This window comes from Lepus europaeus, chromosome 20 (genome assembly GCF_033115175.1).
Source record: "Lepus europaeus isolate LE1 chromosome 20, mLepTim1.pri, whole genome shotgun sequence".
NCBI lineage: Eukaryota > Metazoa > Chordata > Mammalia > Lagomorpha > Leporidae > Lepus > Lepus europaeus.
Genome location: NC_084846.1, coordinates 59,959,032 through 59,975,888, shown reverse-complemented (window position 1 = coordinate 59,975,888; position 16,857 = coordinate 59,959,032). Strand labels below are relative to the sequence as shown.

Sequence of the window (16,857 nt, the reverse complement as noted above, 5' to 3'; positions counted from 1 at the left end):
TTTGACTTTTGTTGCTTGTCCTTTGGGGGTCTTGTTCAAGAAGTCATCCCCTGCACCAACATCTTGGAGTGTTCCCTCTGTATTTTCTCCCAGCAACTTCATAGCTTCAGATCTTGAATTTTACCTACAAACTACTTCATTTGTATTTATCCTGCTTAGGGTTTGATGAGCCTCTTGGTTTTGTCATCTTTTATCACCAAATCTGGGGATTATCAGCCATTATATCTTTAAGTATTTTTTTCCTCCATTCTCTCTCCTCTTCTTCTGAAACTGGAGTAACACCCATAGTTAACAACTTCATATTGTCCAATTCAACTTAAATTTCACATCAATCTTTGTTTTCGCTGGTCAGATAATTTCTTTTGTTCTATCTCCAAATTCACTGATGTTTTTGCTATGTCCAAGCTGTTGCTCCCCTCTCCCCATCCGTATGGAATTTTTATTTATTTTTTTACATTAAAGTAATTTTATTATTTTAAGCTTATTATTTAATGTAAATAAATTTCATGTATTTTATACATACAGATTCAGGAACATAGTGATACTTCCCACCCTACCCTTGCCCCTCCTTCTTCTCTTATTCCCTCTTAATTTTTACAATGATCTACTTTGTTCACTTTATACTCACAAGATTAACCTTACACTAAGAGTAACAGATAGTAAGAAGAAATAGGGACAAGAGCTATTAACGATCATTCAAACTCAAAGTGTCAATTTCACTCCTATACATTACATTTTTAACAAAGTACTTTGTTATAGTACTTTAATACAGTACTTTTTTCTTCTAGAATGTTGATAAATTATTATTTGCCTTTTCTGCTGAGATTTCCTACTTATTAATTTCTACTTATTTATGTTCTTTGAACATGATCATCATAGCTGATTTAAAGTCCTTGTCTGCTAATTCAACAGTGTGGAACAATGCTCTCTCTCTCTCTCTCTCTCTCTCTCTCTCTCTTTACCAGGGTGGCATTTCCATGTTTTCTCATGTGTCAAACTTTTACTGCATGTTGGTTATTCTGAAAGGTGGTCTCGTTTATGTCATCTTCCGTTAAGAGTTTTTTGTTTTGTTCTAACAGACGGGTACATCATTTTAGTTTTTGCAAGGCTTATTTTATACTCATTATTACAGAGCTTACAGCATTTCCAGTGTTTCAACAAGGAATGTAAAGGGCCTTGTTTGGTGTCTCCACTCCAGTTGGACACTGTAATATCTCTGATAGAAATGAATCCCAGTAACAACCCTAGTGTAGGTAGGTGATCTCTGCCAGGCCTCACTGATAATACCTCGTGTACGACCAACCAAACCCTTGCACTCTGCAGACCTGCCCCTCATCTCCATGCAGCTCTGCAACCCAAAAATTTCAATGACTTCAACAGCATGCAACCCTTATCTCTGCCTCTTCAGATCAATTAGACTGCCACTACTCTATGGCAGGAAAGTGCCCCTTGCAGAACGCTGGGGAATCCAGGCATGGTGTGGGGTGTCCCTCATATTTCTTCCCAAGGACCACAGTTTGTTTCATATATTTGTCCAATTTTTAGTTATTTCCTATGATCTGGCCACAAATAGAGGCCAGCTATAAACATTCTAAAGACTTCATTGGGGCCAGCACTGTGGCACAGAAGGTTAATCCTCTGCCTGTGACGCCAGCATCCCATATCAGTGCCAGTTCTAGTCCTGGCTGCTCCTCTTCCAATTCAGCTCTCTGCTATGGCCTGGCAAAGCAATAGAAGATGGCCCAAGCCCTTGGGCTCCTGCACCACATGGGAGACCAGGAAGAAGCTCCTGGGAACTGGCTTTGGATCGGCGCAGCTCCAGCAGTTGTGACCATTTGGAGAGTGAACCAACAGATGGAAGACCTTTCTCTCTGTTTCTCCCTCTCACTGTTGGTAACTCTACCTGTCAAATAAGTAAATAAAATCTTTAAAAAAAAAAAAAGACTCATTGAACACTATGCCAAGATGGTGCTGTTTCAAATATCTTACCATTTTATGTACTAAGGGATAGTTGAGAAATGGCTGTGATATTTTAGTGGCACAGTGTACAGTGTGTTCTCTTTTATAGATCTGATGGGAAAAAGTGGCAAAGTGTTCTTAAATCCTAATTCTATATTTACTAATGACTTCCACCTTAAAAATTCTGTACCTCCCTCCCTCCCTCCCTCCTTCCCTCTCTCTCTCTCCCCACCTCATCTCCCCTGAGCTATAGATAATATAATTGTTTCTGACTAATAAGCTATAAAAGTTAACTCATTATAAAAATACTTTGAAATTACACAAGCTAAAAAGAGACTACCCATGACACTGTTAATAATAGCCATTTGGTGGATCATCCTATCAATAGGTAAAATGTTCTTGCAAAAATGAACTTCATTTTGACTTCTTCACCACCGTGTCCCAAGCTAGAGGAAACCTTTGGATAAAGCCAGAGTCTATGCTCTCTGCTTGTGACTGACAAACAGATGACTTAGGTTAGACTTGCAGCTTCTAAGAAGAAAACGACAAGGTAGACTGTGGGGAATCTGAGGAGATTCCAATTCAGATGCTACCTAATGAGGTTAGGAAACTTGAGGATGAAAAAAAAAAAAAAACAGCTGAAATGACATCACACACACAGGAAAACTCAATGCACCTTGGTCTTTAGAAAAAACATAAAGATTTACTTTAAAGAGAAGTTAATAAATCTTTCATAGAGTCTATAATTGAATGACCCAACCAAGTTAATACTATTGATTAGAAGTAAATTACTAGCAATTACTGCTGGAACCAAGTTTAGCACAAATGTGAATCTATTTGCCTACCTCATAAAAACAGTTTCCTCTTAAATCAGAAAAAAAATCAATTTTTTTTTTTTTTTTTTTGGTTCAAGGCCAAATAGAGAAGTGGGCCTTTCTCCTTTGGGCCCCTTTCTGGCCCCTGCAGTCAAATGCCAGTGTCTTTCTCTTTAATCCAACCAGGATTCTTGGGCTTCATTCTTCTCTATGAATAAAACAGGCTCCTAGAAAACATTCTCATCAATCAATTCTCACTGTTTTTTGGTTATCTGAAATTGTATTAGCATTATGGGATTTCAAATAACCTTAAACTTAAGAAACTTAAAAGCAAGTAGCACCCTTCTTCCTAACTTCAGTCTTAGTACAGGGCTTTTACTAAGTCCTGCCCTCCAGTGTTCTGCCCTGTCCTTCATGTTGTTAGAGAACTTAGCCTGTCATTTATGTGTTATCTTCCATTCCTCCTAAATTCTCTGAGAACAACATGTATTATTTCTAGTTTCTCCAAAAGTTCTCAACATCTCCAATTTTAATTTATACTTCTACTCTCCTAAAAATCAATCAACAATTTAACATCAAAAAGTCAGACTAGAGCAGTTTGGGTCAAATTCCTCTAGTGCCAAAGCAGAATCCTGACCTACTATAACCTCATTTCTTAAACGACAAGACTTGTTAGTGATTTTCCTGCTATGAGTGAAATTTCCAGATTAATTTTCCAGTCTCTCAAAAACTTATACGCTATTGGAATGTTATTATTTAGCAACTATTTGATAACTTTGTTTAGGGCATTGTGGAAAATACAACAATTTCTAAAGTATTATCTTTGATATACATAGATATACATATATATAGTAGCTTATAGTATAATGGGGAAGAAAGAAAAGATTTCAATTTTAAAAACTATGCAAATAATAATATATAATATATATTATATACAATAATATAATATATATTTGTATTTAAATATACAAACAAAATACAGAAGAAAATTTGATACCTATGATGAACAGCACAAAGAGTATGGGAATTCAGCAAATGGAAGAATCTTTTCAACTAGAATAAGATGAGGGCTATAAGGGGGAGACATTTTAGACCTGCTAAAAATGATTGAATTTTAAATAGTCAATTACTCCAATAGCTTCTTAAATGCTTTTGGAAAAATGCACCTTTTTTTCCCCAGTAAGGAACTAAAGGCATTGCATCCTACAAGAACATATTCTGCTACTAAACACTTACATATGGCTACAGCGTCTGTTTACTCAAATGAAAAGTTTAGCAGCAAAAGTCAGGTTCTTTGTTGCCTGTAATTCCTGCAGCTGAGAAACTGTCAAATCATAGTCAAACTGCATCTGCTAGGACTAACCTTACCTTTGCTTCAGATTGGCTGGGTACGCTTGAGAAGCCCAGCAGCAACTTAAGGGTTAATTTCTGGGGAGGAAGGAGCGTGGTTTCTGGTACTTTATGTCCCAAATAGACCCGATCCTTCCCCTAGATATACCACTCATTTATTGAGTCAAAGTGGATTGCATTTCCGACACCAAGTCCCTGGGCAATGCCAAGGGAGGAAGGAAAATACATATTAGCATATGCAGAGCACAGAAATGCTTCCTGCCCACATCTTCCAGAGACTATATTCACAGCAACTTCGGAGATTCTATTAATGCACCAATTAATAAAACATTGGTGAGCAGGTTGCCTGCAGAGAGGGTACACATGCTCCTGCTCCTTGAGAGTTGACGCGTCACTCATCATTCCTGAATGGAGAACATTGACTGTAGAGCTGCCCTCCTCCAGCTGCATATGAATGTGGCTGTAGTGGGAGCCTCTTTATCTGGAGAAAGTGCTCTTGGCAGATTTACAATGAAAGGAACCTGAAAAGAAGTGGTTGGTGCCCTTTCCCACAATCCGATAAGCTGTTACACAGAGATAAACAGTTGTGTTGAATTAAACATGTTTGTCCGTTTTTCAGTGTTAAATTTTAATTTCCTCTTCTTTGGCTTTCTTAGGGCTCCATTTTAAATAATTCTAAATGTGTCTAAATTATGCACGGCACTACAGTTTTAATCATTAGAAATTCTGCTCTAGTGAAACAGTAAATAATAAAATATTGACAGTTTATTTAAACATTAATTGACTTTTTGTTTGTAATTCTTTAAAACTATGTTAACTATTACTCTGTCAAGGATCTTGAAGAAAAAAATATTTTACAAAACACTGTTATCAGTCAACTTGTTTTCTATATAACTTAAGTTTATGTAATATATATAGTGTGAATAGATTGCTTTTGGGGTCAAGTACTCAATAACTCAGCAACGATTACCATGCTAAAGGAAATTCATGATATATATACTTTCCAGAGTTTCACAAATGATGGAGATAGTTGGTAGAGATGGAGATAAGTACTTTTCTATCACTCTCTCCAAAGAAGTCTAAGCATTTAGAAAGTTATTTAACAGCAAGAATAATATTCATTTATTTATAATTAAAATAAATATATTAAATATCCAGCTCATGGCCTAGCATACAATATAGGTGTTCACTAAGTATTTGATGAGTGGACATATCTGTGAAGCTTAGGAATATGATAGTATACACACTCCTTATTTAGTACTCTCCAGAGCTAAAAACCCAAGTGTGTGTGGGTCAGTTCATGGCCACATCCCTCCTGGCTTCAGAGCACCCACCTCTGTTGTAATTTCCAAACAAAAAGGCAATATTTTCTCTTACATATTTACAGGCTGGGCATACCTCCAATCTGAAGCATTTGGGACAAGAAGTGTTTCAGATTTCATATTTTTTTTGGATTGTGGAATATTTTTCAATATAGAAAGAAATCTGAGGCATGAGATCCAAGCCTAAACATGAAATTCATTGATACTTCTTATACAACTTAAACACATAGCTTGAAAGAGTTTCCTATGTAACTTTAGCACACCTGCATTTTTCCCACAATCCCTTACATGAGCTCAGGTATAGAACTTCACTAGTGGCACTGTGTTGGTCCTCAAACAGTTTTGGATTATGCAGCATTTCTGATTGGAGATGCTCAAACTACATAGAGTAATTCCTGCACAGCTAATTGGTAAGTCTATCTGTGGTGATTAGGCTGATGGTAAAACAAAAACACCTATTTCTCTTCATTTACTCCTATTTTCCATACCATGAACAAAGTAAGGGTAAAGGGCCATTTATAAACATAATCATCATAGACAGCTATATTCCTTGAAGGAACATTTGTTGAATACCTTCCAAATTACAGACACTGGAAACAAAGATAAATAAAGTACAGCCTCTACTTGTAAAACAGGTAGACATATACTGTTTTTTAAAAAATTTATTTTGTTTATAACTGATATATAATCATTGCACATGTTCATGAGATACAGTGTGATATTTCATACCTGTATGCATTGTATACTGATTGAATTAGAATAATTAGCATATCCATCAACTCAAGCATTTATCATTTCTTGCTGTTGATAACACTCAAGATTCTCTTTTCTAGCTTGAAATATCTAATACATTATTATCAGCTATCGTCACTCTGAGACCAAACCCCTATAATGTAAAGGTAGGACCCAGTCTCTGCTCTGTCTCCCTTAGCCCAAGGTGTCTTTACCTGCCCTTTATCAAAAGAATTCCCTGAATTGGGAGTGGTATAGCTGGTTCTACAAGGTTCTAATCAGGAATTCATTTGCTTCTCAGATAGATAAAAGCTTGATGGCCAGGATTGTCCAGAGAAGCTTCTTTTGGGGAATTCTAGGTCCAAGCAGGGCAATTCCTAATCTGGGGCAGAAGGTAACTGCCACTTACTTGTGACCCCCTTCCCCCAGACCAACGGGAGCCCACCTGGCCATCATAAGCTCCCTGAAGAGCACAGCACTGCTGACCAATCACAGGAATATAATGAGGCAGGAACTTGGACACGAGCTGATCACACACCGCTCAGTCCCAATTTCAATCTGTAAGAACCTTTACCTCTAACTCCTACTTGGGGAACCCAGGAACTAACCAAGTGCTCCTTGCTTTGCACTTGGCAATAAATACCTCCTCTCTTCTATCCCCTTGATGTCAGCGATTGACTTTTTGCATGTTGAGTAAGCAGACCTGGTTGAGGATTCAGTTGTTTGGCATGTTGCTTTGCAAAAGTCCTACTATGCAATAGGACACTTTATGTGCAGTCCTTTTGGCTAAGAGCACTTTACCAACAGAGAACTAAGCTATTTATTAACTGTAAGGTCATCTTCATACTTTGAGTCAAACTTTAATGCAGAGGTGTCGATATTTTTTATATAAAGACACAGAGTAAGCCTGTGTTTGAAGACCTTCTTTTAATCAGTCTCTTGTATGAGATACTAAAAACTATTATTTGATAGAGCAACTTCTGCAACTTTAGTCATTAGCAATAATGACTGCAGTACCTTATGCCTTCTGTAGAAGTCTTGCTTCAAAAGGAATTGCACATAAGGATCAGAGACTATAAATACAATATTAACTCTAAAAAATATTATTATTAGACTTCCTGGTGTCCTACAGTAGCTCTCTCCCAAAGAGGCCCTGGGTGAACACTGAGCATTCCAGTGACTGCTGTCGTCATTGTCCAGACACACACCTAAACAAATAAACAAACCCAAAGCCAGCTGTGTGTCTAAGAAAACAATTCATCACTTACTCCCTGTGAAAGGAACAGAAAGCAAGTGGAAAGCTGGGTTTTAAAGGGCACTGCTAACATGAGAAGGGAGAAATGTCAAAAATGTTAAGGTAAACACTAGACTAGCTCCTGTGTTGATAAATTGTTTTTCGGTTTAAGTTTTTTTTTTTTTTCCCCCCATGGCACCTTAAAAGTCCTAAATGCTGTGCTATTTCATTTATTCCCAGTGAGCACACAATAAGACAAATATAATTTATAATAGCAAATATTTCTTGAACAAGCTACAGCAAGAATATAATGCAGGAAGAAAACAATTTAACTGGGAAAGGGAGACAGGAAAGGATATTTGGATGCTCCTGGTAGTAACTGTTGAGTGCTTAATGATAAGTGTTTCCCAGAGAAATGGGTTCAAAGGACACCCCAGCAAAGGGAACAGCATCCGCCTAAGCAGAGTCATTAACATCCTGGGTACATGTATGGTCTGGAACCGATGTGGGATGAAGCTGTTGGGTATGGCAAGTAGTAAGACTTGACAGCCAATCAGAGACAAGGTCGTGGAATACTGGAGAAATGTTTTAAGAAGTCAATTCTTACACGTGTAAGCAAGAGTCAGTATGGAGTGACAAGAGTCTGGCCACTCTGAACATGAATTAAGATTGCGCTGTATAGTGTCTCCTGCTCTGGGACACCATGCAGATTGCTAACGTGTGCTCATTTGCCAGACAGCACATAGGTGGTGTGGTTTTCAGACATCCTGAGTCTGGGAGCAGCTGGCATAGCCCCCTCTGTAAAACTCACCCACATACCATCATGCATAAAAGTCATAGAGCAGACAGGCACACTCAACCCCCAACACAAGGGCATGGGGGCTGCCCCCTGTCAGGAGAAAGAATGCTCCAGGAGCCCCATGCAGGCATATATCCTCTGCTTCTGATAATAATAAACTCATCTCGTCCAGGGAGAGGGGGAGGTAGGCAAGCAGAAGGAGTGAGCAGACCAGGTGTTTGCCTGCAGGGAGTCAGGTGTCAGACAATACAACAGTAGGTCCGTGTGTGCAGACAACTGGACTGCTGGCTCCACACCAGGGTTTGGGGAAGCTTGCTGGGAAGAGCTCAGCCTATGTTCCAAAACATCATCCTCACAGCAGGGCTTTGCCTGGTTCCCACTGGATGCATGTGTTCTAGCCTACAATGTAAAAAGAAGCTTGATTTATAGAACTGTCCTACGCTACCATCTTCTGTGCAAACCCCAAAACCCCAACACTGGGAATCATTGTATTCGTTGGTACATATGAGGCCTATATGAGCTTTTCTTGACACTGGCTAGAGGAGGCAGATGCCAACAATGTGTTTCTCATCACTGACGATTGTACAGATTTTAAAACTTTGTACATGAGAAACTTCCTAATTCATGAAAAGATGCTTTGAGAGCTAACAGCAGCTCTAGAAACCAAGTGCTATGGTCCTGCTACAGATTCCAAGAGCCAGACACAGTGGAAATAGACAAGAGGCAGTGGCTTCCAGAGAGGTTGAGCAGGCAGACTTTATGGGGCTTTGTGCTAATTAGTGGAAGGTGGCAGGGAGGACGGCATATTTCTGGTTGAGAGCCTGGATGAGATGAGGGCCAGATCATGATATGTGGCCCTCCAGATGTTTGAGGGATGTGTGAGTAAAGCTGCTTAGGAGGCAGTGGCCTGGCAGCATGGAGCTCCTTGAAGTAGTAACTGAAACTGTGAGAACAGCTGCTGGCCTAGGAATGGAGGCTGGAGAAGAGTGAGGGCAGGTGTCCCACAACAGAATCTGAGATTTAGAAACACAGCATGAGACCCAAAATGCAAAAGGTCAGGTAACCTGAACAGTACAGTGAGTGGATTCAGAAACTAGCGGATGGGGAGCAGCTCTGCCCAGAGTCGCTTTGTTAGAGCAGTGGAGGCAGAATCTGAATGGCAGTGGGATAGGAGGTCATGGGGAAAGGCCAGGGACACTGGCCTTGGAGAACTCGCTGATGAGGGGAAGGACAGCTGTGTGGTGGCAGAAATGCAGAAGTGGTGACGGAGTTCCGTGTACGTGTGTCCAGATGGAAAAGGGAAGGGTACATGAAAAAGGTCAGTTTGCAAAATACAGCTGAAAGAGAAGGTAAACAGGCTAATTTTCAAGGGGCCACCCTACCAAAAATGAAGGACATGACTCAGTACAGACAGCAGTGAACTTGGCATTAGTCTGAACACTGTCTCCATTCTAGGTCAGTGTACCTCTTGAGACCTCAGTGCCCATCTCTGGAAGATGGGACCACTGAGGGGAGCATCACGGTGTGCTTTAAGGACCGGGCAGCAGAACCATGGGCAGGTGCCCAGTGCACAGGGGCAGTGTGTGTTGGAAAATGGTGATTGGAGTCACTGCTCCCTCAAATGTCTGACTGGGGACCATGGATGTGACAGCTACTGCTTTCTTTACACTGTGGCTCATTCCGATTTTCTCTCCTTAGGAATTTGGTGACAGGCTTGGTTAGTCTGCCCCCTCCCCCCCCTCATTTGAAGGAGTGGCGGCCAAAGGCCCAGAGTGGAAATGAGAGAAAAGGACTAGTGGGCAACGTTGGTGCCATCCGCCGTATCTCCCGGAGGGACACAATCAGGACTCATGAAGATGCTGACAAGACTCCAAGTTCTTACCTTCACTTTTTTCTCAAAGGGATTGCTACTCTCCTTAGGGGACCATAACTTTATGAGGAGGGAGATTAAAATAGAAGGTGACCTTGTTTTAGGGGGGCTGTTTCCCATTAATGAAAAGGGCACTGGAACTGAAGAATGTGGGCGAATCAATGAAGACCGGGGAATCCAACGCCTAGAAGCCATGTTGTTTGCCATTGACGAGATCAACAAAGACAATTACTTGCTGCCGGGGGTGAAGCTGGGTGTTCACATTTTGGATACGTGTTCCAGGGATACCTATGCATTAGAGCAGTCGCTGGAGTTCGTCAGAGCATCCTTGACGAAAGTGGACGAAGCTGAGTACATGTGCCCTGACGGGTCCTATGCCATTCAAGAAAATATGCCACTGCTCATTGCTGGGGTCATCGGCGGCTCTTACAGCAGTGTTTCCATCCAGGTAAGATGCGCTGATGCTGTTGCAAAAAAGGCTGTTTCTTTGTTTTTATTGGGGGAAGTGGGGGAAGAAGGATATCCTAACACCATCAGTGGGTGATATTGACAATATCATTACTGATTTCTATGAGTATTGGACAATATAGGTTTGCAGACAGAACATCTTACCAGTGGAAAATGTTTAGCAGTATATCACAAAGCTCTTGCAGCATAACAAACTGCTACAAAAGTTGGTGTTGGAAAACAATAGTTTATTAGTTTACAAGTCTGAAGATCAGCTGGAGGGAGCTAAGGGAGGCTGGGCTTCACTGAGGGGGGGCTATGCTCCTTCCTGTACCGCCTCCTGGGACCAAGGGGCTAATGCTAACCCTTCTCAAGGTTCTTTTTGCCTCACATCTGCTAACATCCCATTGGCCAAAGCAACTGACAGGGCTCTCTCCAGAGCCAGGAGCAGCAAGTGTGCCCCACCCACTGCACAAGCACTACCACACACATAAGAGTCTCCAAATACAGTGACGTACTGACCTGGAAGTCGATGGTGTAAGGAACCACTAGAAGTACACTACCCCTGAGCTGGCCTATGTTTTCTACATTAATCTTTACTCAAGTATTATTTTGGTCAGAGACAAGTCTGTAAACAACTTCTCAGCATATAAACCCAAAACTGTATGCAAAGAAGTCAGATAATGACTACCTCCAAAATAGAATAATTTAGCATGCCATTTAAAGCAGATAAAATGCTGATAATTGGCTCGCCCCTTTGCTAGGTAGAGCAGCACCAGATCTAGAATGTCACAGACTTTTTGAGATGGAAAAGAGCTGAGGAACATGTCAACTAGCTCTACCTTCTCATTTTCCCATCCACCAGGAAGACTGGTTTCATGAAAACTCCCAGAACAAGAACCAGAACTCAGATAAATCTTTTCGTTGCACTCTTTCAGCTACCCCCTGTCACTCCTATAGGCTACTCAAAGTTAATTTTTTTTTTTTGTAATGAGAGCACTAATGTCATATAAATTAAAGCCCATGAGTCTAAGAGTCAGACAATTTGCCTTCTGCCAAATTAGTATAATGAAAGCCCCAAGCAGTAGAAGGAGCTGTGTTATACCCATGTTGTATCCACATGTCTCAGACCACTTAAATTGGCTCTACTAGCATTGGAATAACCTTATTTCTACATTCCAGATTTGTGGCACTTAAAATTCTATGTATAATTCTGTGCTGTTCTAAATGAGCTATTTCAAATTTCTTTCCTTCTTCAGAGCACATAGTCATATTATGAGTAATTAGGATAATTGGTTTTTCATAAACACCCTTTGACTTCATTAGATACATAGAAAATATTGTACATCTCAATGCACACCATGTAATTTTTAGCACTATTTCTATACTTGAGGCAGGAGTGCTGGAACTTTCTATTTGAGAAGAGACAATTTAAAATAGGCATCTGTTATACTTCAATAATAATTCTACCAGATGTGTCAATCATTTCATAAATATTTACATTTACCCAATACCATTTCTACCATGAGATTTCACATGTGATTTTTCTGACCTTAGTGTCTCCCTGTGTAGTAAATGGTACTTTATAGCAGATGTGTAAACATTGATGTGTCCAAGGTAATTAACAAACTACACCTTGCAGATACGTATTTTTTAATCTGACCTTACTGTTTTATTGCCCATGAACTCCTCAGAAGAGGTCAGACAGGTTAACGAAAAAAAATGTGGGCTACTAAAACCCTATACTTGCTTTCAAAGGAAGAAGCCAATTCTGACTCATCAAAAGACCTGGCTTATTATTCCAATTATCTGGTCAATATCACCAAAAGTCATAAATGCTAATATGGGTTTTGCCTTGAGAGTATAAATAAAGAAACCAAAATTATCATGCTATCTACTGGAAAGAGCACATATTTTGACATGAGGAAGACCTGGGTTTGAATTCTAATTCCACCATATACTGGTTAAGCTATAAAATGAGAAAAATAACATCTACCTCAAAAAGTTGTTGGGAGCAAAATTTGAGAAAACCAGAGGAAAATGAATTATCAACAAATTAACTGATTCAATTCATGGTAACTATCAAGACTTTAAAATTAGAGGAGAGGTCAGTGGAAGAGTCAAGTCCAAAACTAAGTTCTGTGGCCTTCCCAGTGACCAAGCAGTCCCATGAAGTCACTGCTGACCCCCAACGTGTACCTAGCACGTTCATCTGCAGCAAGCTCCTACTGTATGCTCTGTGCTGGGACAGGGGTCAGAGGGAACCCTGACCATACAATCACAGCTTCCCCCTCAAGGGACTTAAAATCTGGTGCTGGGTATGATGCTACCATGAGATAACAGTGACTGCAATCCAGAACATGTTATCATGGCTCACAGAGTACAAAAGCAGCTTTAGAAAGATTCTGAGGGTGACTGAAAGGATGGAAGTAGTATGGGAGGGAAGCTAAGAGCTCCTGGTTCTACAGAGGCTGATCACTGCTGGGCAGATGTCCACATGCAGGGGGACATAGGCTTTGACAGGAGTAGGAGGATGAGCTGGAGAGGGGAGAGCACAGAGGATGGTGTTCTACTCCCACTTCTGTGGATTCCTGGCTGCTCAGCTCAGATTAGACCACACACTGGTCCAGGCCAGAGCAATTCCGAGAGTTGGAACAACTGGTCGACGCTGACCTCTTCCAAGGAATCTTTCCACGGAGGGCCTTGCTTTCAGCTATGCATCTTAGAAGGATTTATATGTCTAAGAATCAAAATATGCTATTCAATTATTAATACATTGAAATATTTTAAAACATGTGGTCAATGGCAATCCAAATCAAGAAATCGTAAATGGTGGAATCAAGGCACTTCTGTTGACCAGCAAGGGAAATATTTCAGAAGAAGATTGTTCTGTACCTCTCATGCTCACCTGCTCTTCCTCTTGGAACTGACCTTGGCGATGTGCCCAGGTGACAGCACCATGCCTTCTTCACTGCTCTGAACTTCCCAAGTATGAGTGGAAAAGAGTCTTTACCTGAACGGAGCAGGAGAAAATGAGGGTGAGGTTCCAAGGCATAAATGAGTGCAAACCCAGCCCATAATTTAACCATCCCTGCCATCCAATGGAAACGTGCAGTCCCAAACGAGAGCCCAGAGCTTTCAGTCTCAAAATTCTGCGTTCAGAGAGAACCTACGGGAATGATAATTCTTGCATCCCTTCCCTTCTGTGGTGAGTCATTGCAGACGGTGGAATCTCCTCACCTGGGCCCTGCTTCCTTCCTTATCCCTCTTGTTTGGGAATAGGGGGGAGGGGGCTTTCCCTCAGCTTCTCCCCTTCCCTCACCATCCCACAAAAGGAGAGGAATTCTAGAAGTCAACAGAGGACTTGCATTTGCTGTGTTGGTTCATAAGATAGGCAAGGTTTGTGGGTCATGAAAACAGCGTGAGTTTTCCTAATGACTTGTTGGGATAAGCTGTATTGCCATTGATTAGGACCTGGTTAATTATCTTCCCCATGCTCTTAGTCGGTACAGCAAACCACTCTGCGGTGGTCCCTTTTATAAAGCAACAGTATTGATTTCTTCATTCAGTGATCAATGAAAGCTAGTTTCAAAACCCTTCTATCTTAGCAAATATACATAGGATCTATTTTCACCCCCCCCCAGTAATAAGTTTCTTTTCAAAGCATTTTTAAGGACCGTGTCCTGCTCTTCTCTATAAGCCTCCAAATCACCCACGGCAGGGAGCATGCTACTCATTCGAGAAGAGAATCAGGTCAGTTGCCCTTAGCTATGCAATTGTCTACATGGTATTCATTTTAAAGCAATGTTTATGCGTGTGCTTTTCAAGTAGACTGTCAACATATTTCTTGAAACATTCCAAAAATGCTCCTTACTCTTCTCTGAGGATGTATCATTTCCTCAGTTGTTCTCACCCAGTGGAGCGAATTTTACCGAAACATGGCAGGAATAAGTTGACCCAGTTACTGCTTTGTTCCTGAGGTTTAAAGTGACGTCAGCAACAAATGGGGATTTAGGTAAGCCAGTATCTAAATGCTGAGCTTGTAGTAAAGGCAGAAAAGGACCTGAAGCGATCTTCCTCTCGCCCAGCCCTGGGATGGTCAGAATTTGTAGCACCATCCACATCCTAGCAGCTCTCCAACTTGGAGATGGTCGTTATGACAGAGTTTGTCATGGCATGTGAGCACACTTAGGGTCCACAAGAGCAAGTGTGGAGTGGGATAAAGTCCTCTCCCTGGAAGCAAATCCTGGTTTATTACTGAGGAAACTGAAAACATATTATGCATTTAAAGGCATTTCTTAATTTTATAATTTATGTTCCTTAATCAAATTACCCTATTATTATGGTATAGCTGATTGCCAAGGAAGTATCTAAAACATAAACCAAAATAAGTAATAAACTTTTGTCCATAAGGATTACTTTGAACCATAAGTCTGGCGAAGCATTATTTCAGTTGCTCCTGGTAGTACTTTCATAAATTTGGTCAATTAAATTCCTAAATTATCTATATATTACAACTAGGAAGCACATATAAACAATTTTTTTATCAAAAATAAATATTTTTTAGGCATGTGTATTTTAGGTGTACCAAGAACATTGCTGTGTAGAGTCCCAGTGATGTAGCGCAGAGAAAAGTAAAATGAAAATTTAAAAATAGAAGACATCGTACAAGCCCCTGGGGCATGAATAAGCAAGTTAAAAAATAACAAATCCAAACATAAACAGGTGCAAGTGAGGATGCGAGTATCAACTGACAACATAAGTATGTGCTGGGAGACCAGAAAGAACAGCAGAAAGAGTAGCAAGGAATGGGGTTGAATAAGAAAAAGCCTTAGGTCTGTGTAAACAGAAGACTTGCCTTTGAAGCCTCTCTGAAAAGTTGCTTTCTCATGGTCTACAGGATGCTGTCTGCAAAGCCTCTCATAAGAGAGAGAACATAGCGTTTCTTCCACCGAGAATCTGATGTCCTTTTCACTGTCTATGCACTTTGCCAAATCCTACTCTCCTTCTGTCCCCAGCTCAAACCCTGCTCCTTCTGAGACATCTCTGAAGCCCCACTGCATAAACATCTGTCTCCATTTTCCCACAAAACTATACGCTCCTTGCATTTGGGAACCACATCATTTTGTTTCTGTATCACCAACACCTAGAGCAGTGCTTCCACTGTGTAGACACTAAGTATTGTTCAATAAACTGAAAGTACCAAGATGCTTCACTTCTAGGCGGCTGAAACATCCCTAGGTGAATCTTGGACTGGGAGTCGCAACCATGATTCACCTATTCTAGATCAGTCTGGATGTTCATAAATCAGAATAAACACTTTCCTACAAAGGACGACTGGGCTTGATACAAAAGACAGATGGTCGGGTGGGATAAAACCGCCCCCAGCCTCCCCACCTCCACTGCCTATATGAAGGTCACAAGATGCCTTTATTTGAAAACAGCTCTAGGGAGCCCACTCCGTTGGTCTGCAGACCAACTGAACTGTATCAGTGATGACGATGCAAGACTCCACACACTGGACACCCAGGGCCACGCTGCAACATCTTAGGGCCTTGTCCACACTCTAATCCAGCTCCTATGCAGTGTCTCCACGGAGAGAATGTGCAGAATGCCAATGGATGCCCAGTGCTGCACCTGTAGCTCACACAAAGGAGAAGGGAATATCGTCTTGCCTTCAATAAAGGCCAAGTGGCAGCATAAGAAATCCATTAAGTAATCTATCACCAGCATCTATTTGTCTCTAGAAAAGTAAAAATGAGAGTGGCAATTAGTGAGTTTGATAGTGCAAATACAATGATTATAACAGGGATAAGCTATGACTATGAATGTTTACTGTGCTCTTCTTTTTGTAAAAAGATTGGATTATTCATTTTGAAAGTCAGAGTTACAGAGAGAGAAAGGGAGAGACGCAGAGAGGTCTTCCATCCACTGGGTCACTCCATAGATAGCCACAACAGCCAGGGCTGGACCAGGCTGAAACCGGAAGCTTTATCTGGGTCTCCCACATGGGTGCTGGGGCTCAAGCACTTGAGCCATCTCCCACTGCTTTGCCCAGGCCATTAGCAGGAAATTGGAATGGAAGTAGTGCAGCCGGGACACGAACCAGCACCTATCAAGTGACGACTTCACCCACAACACCACAACGCCAGCCCCTAGTGTGCTTTTCTTAAAAACTTCCAGCATCGTCATTGAAACTCTGGGTACAGACTAACCAGGATTTATTTCACCCCTCTGCCACTTTCTACATGTCTAGGATAGAGATGGTCATAGTACCTCTCTCATTGGGTTACTGAGAAAATTAAATTTAAAAAAATAAATGAAAAGCA

General features: G+C 40.9%; 1 protein-coding gene across 2 annotated transcripts in view; it reads left to right on the top strand.

Moving 5' to 3' along the window:
* The first annotated feature begins 10,061 nt into the window (after positions 1 to 10,061).
* Positions 10,062 to 16,857, top strand: part of GRM3 (glutamate metabotropic receptor 3) — a 91,724-nt gene continuing 84,928 nt past the window's right edge. For both annotated transcript variants that reach the window (XM_062179108.1, XM_062179107.1), the window contains exon 1: positions 10,062 to 10,529. In XM_062179108.1, coding sequence (XP_062035092.1) covers positions 10,062 to 10,529 — 468 coding nt within the window. The remainder of the gene's footprint in view (positions 10,530 to 16,857) is intronic.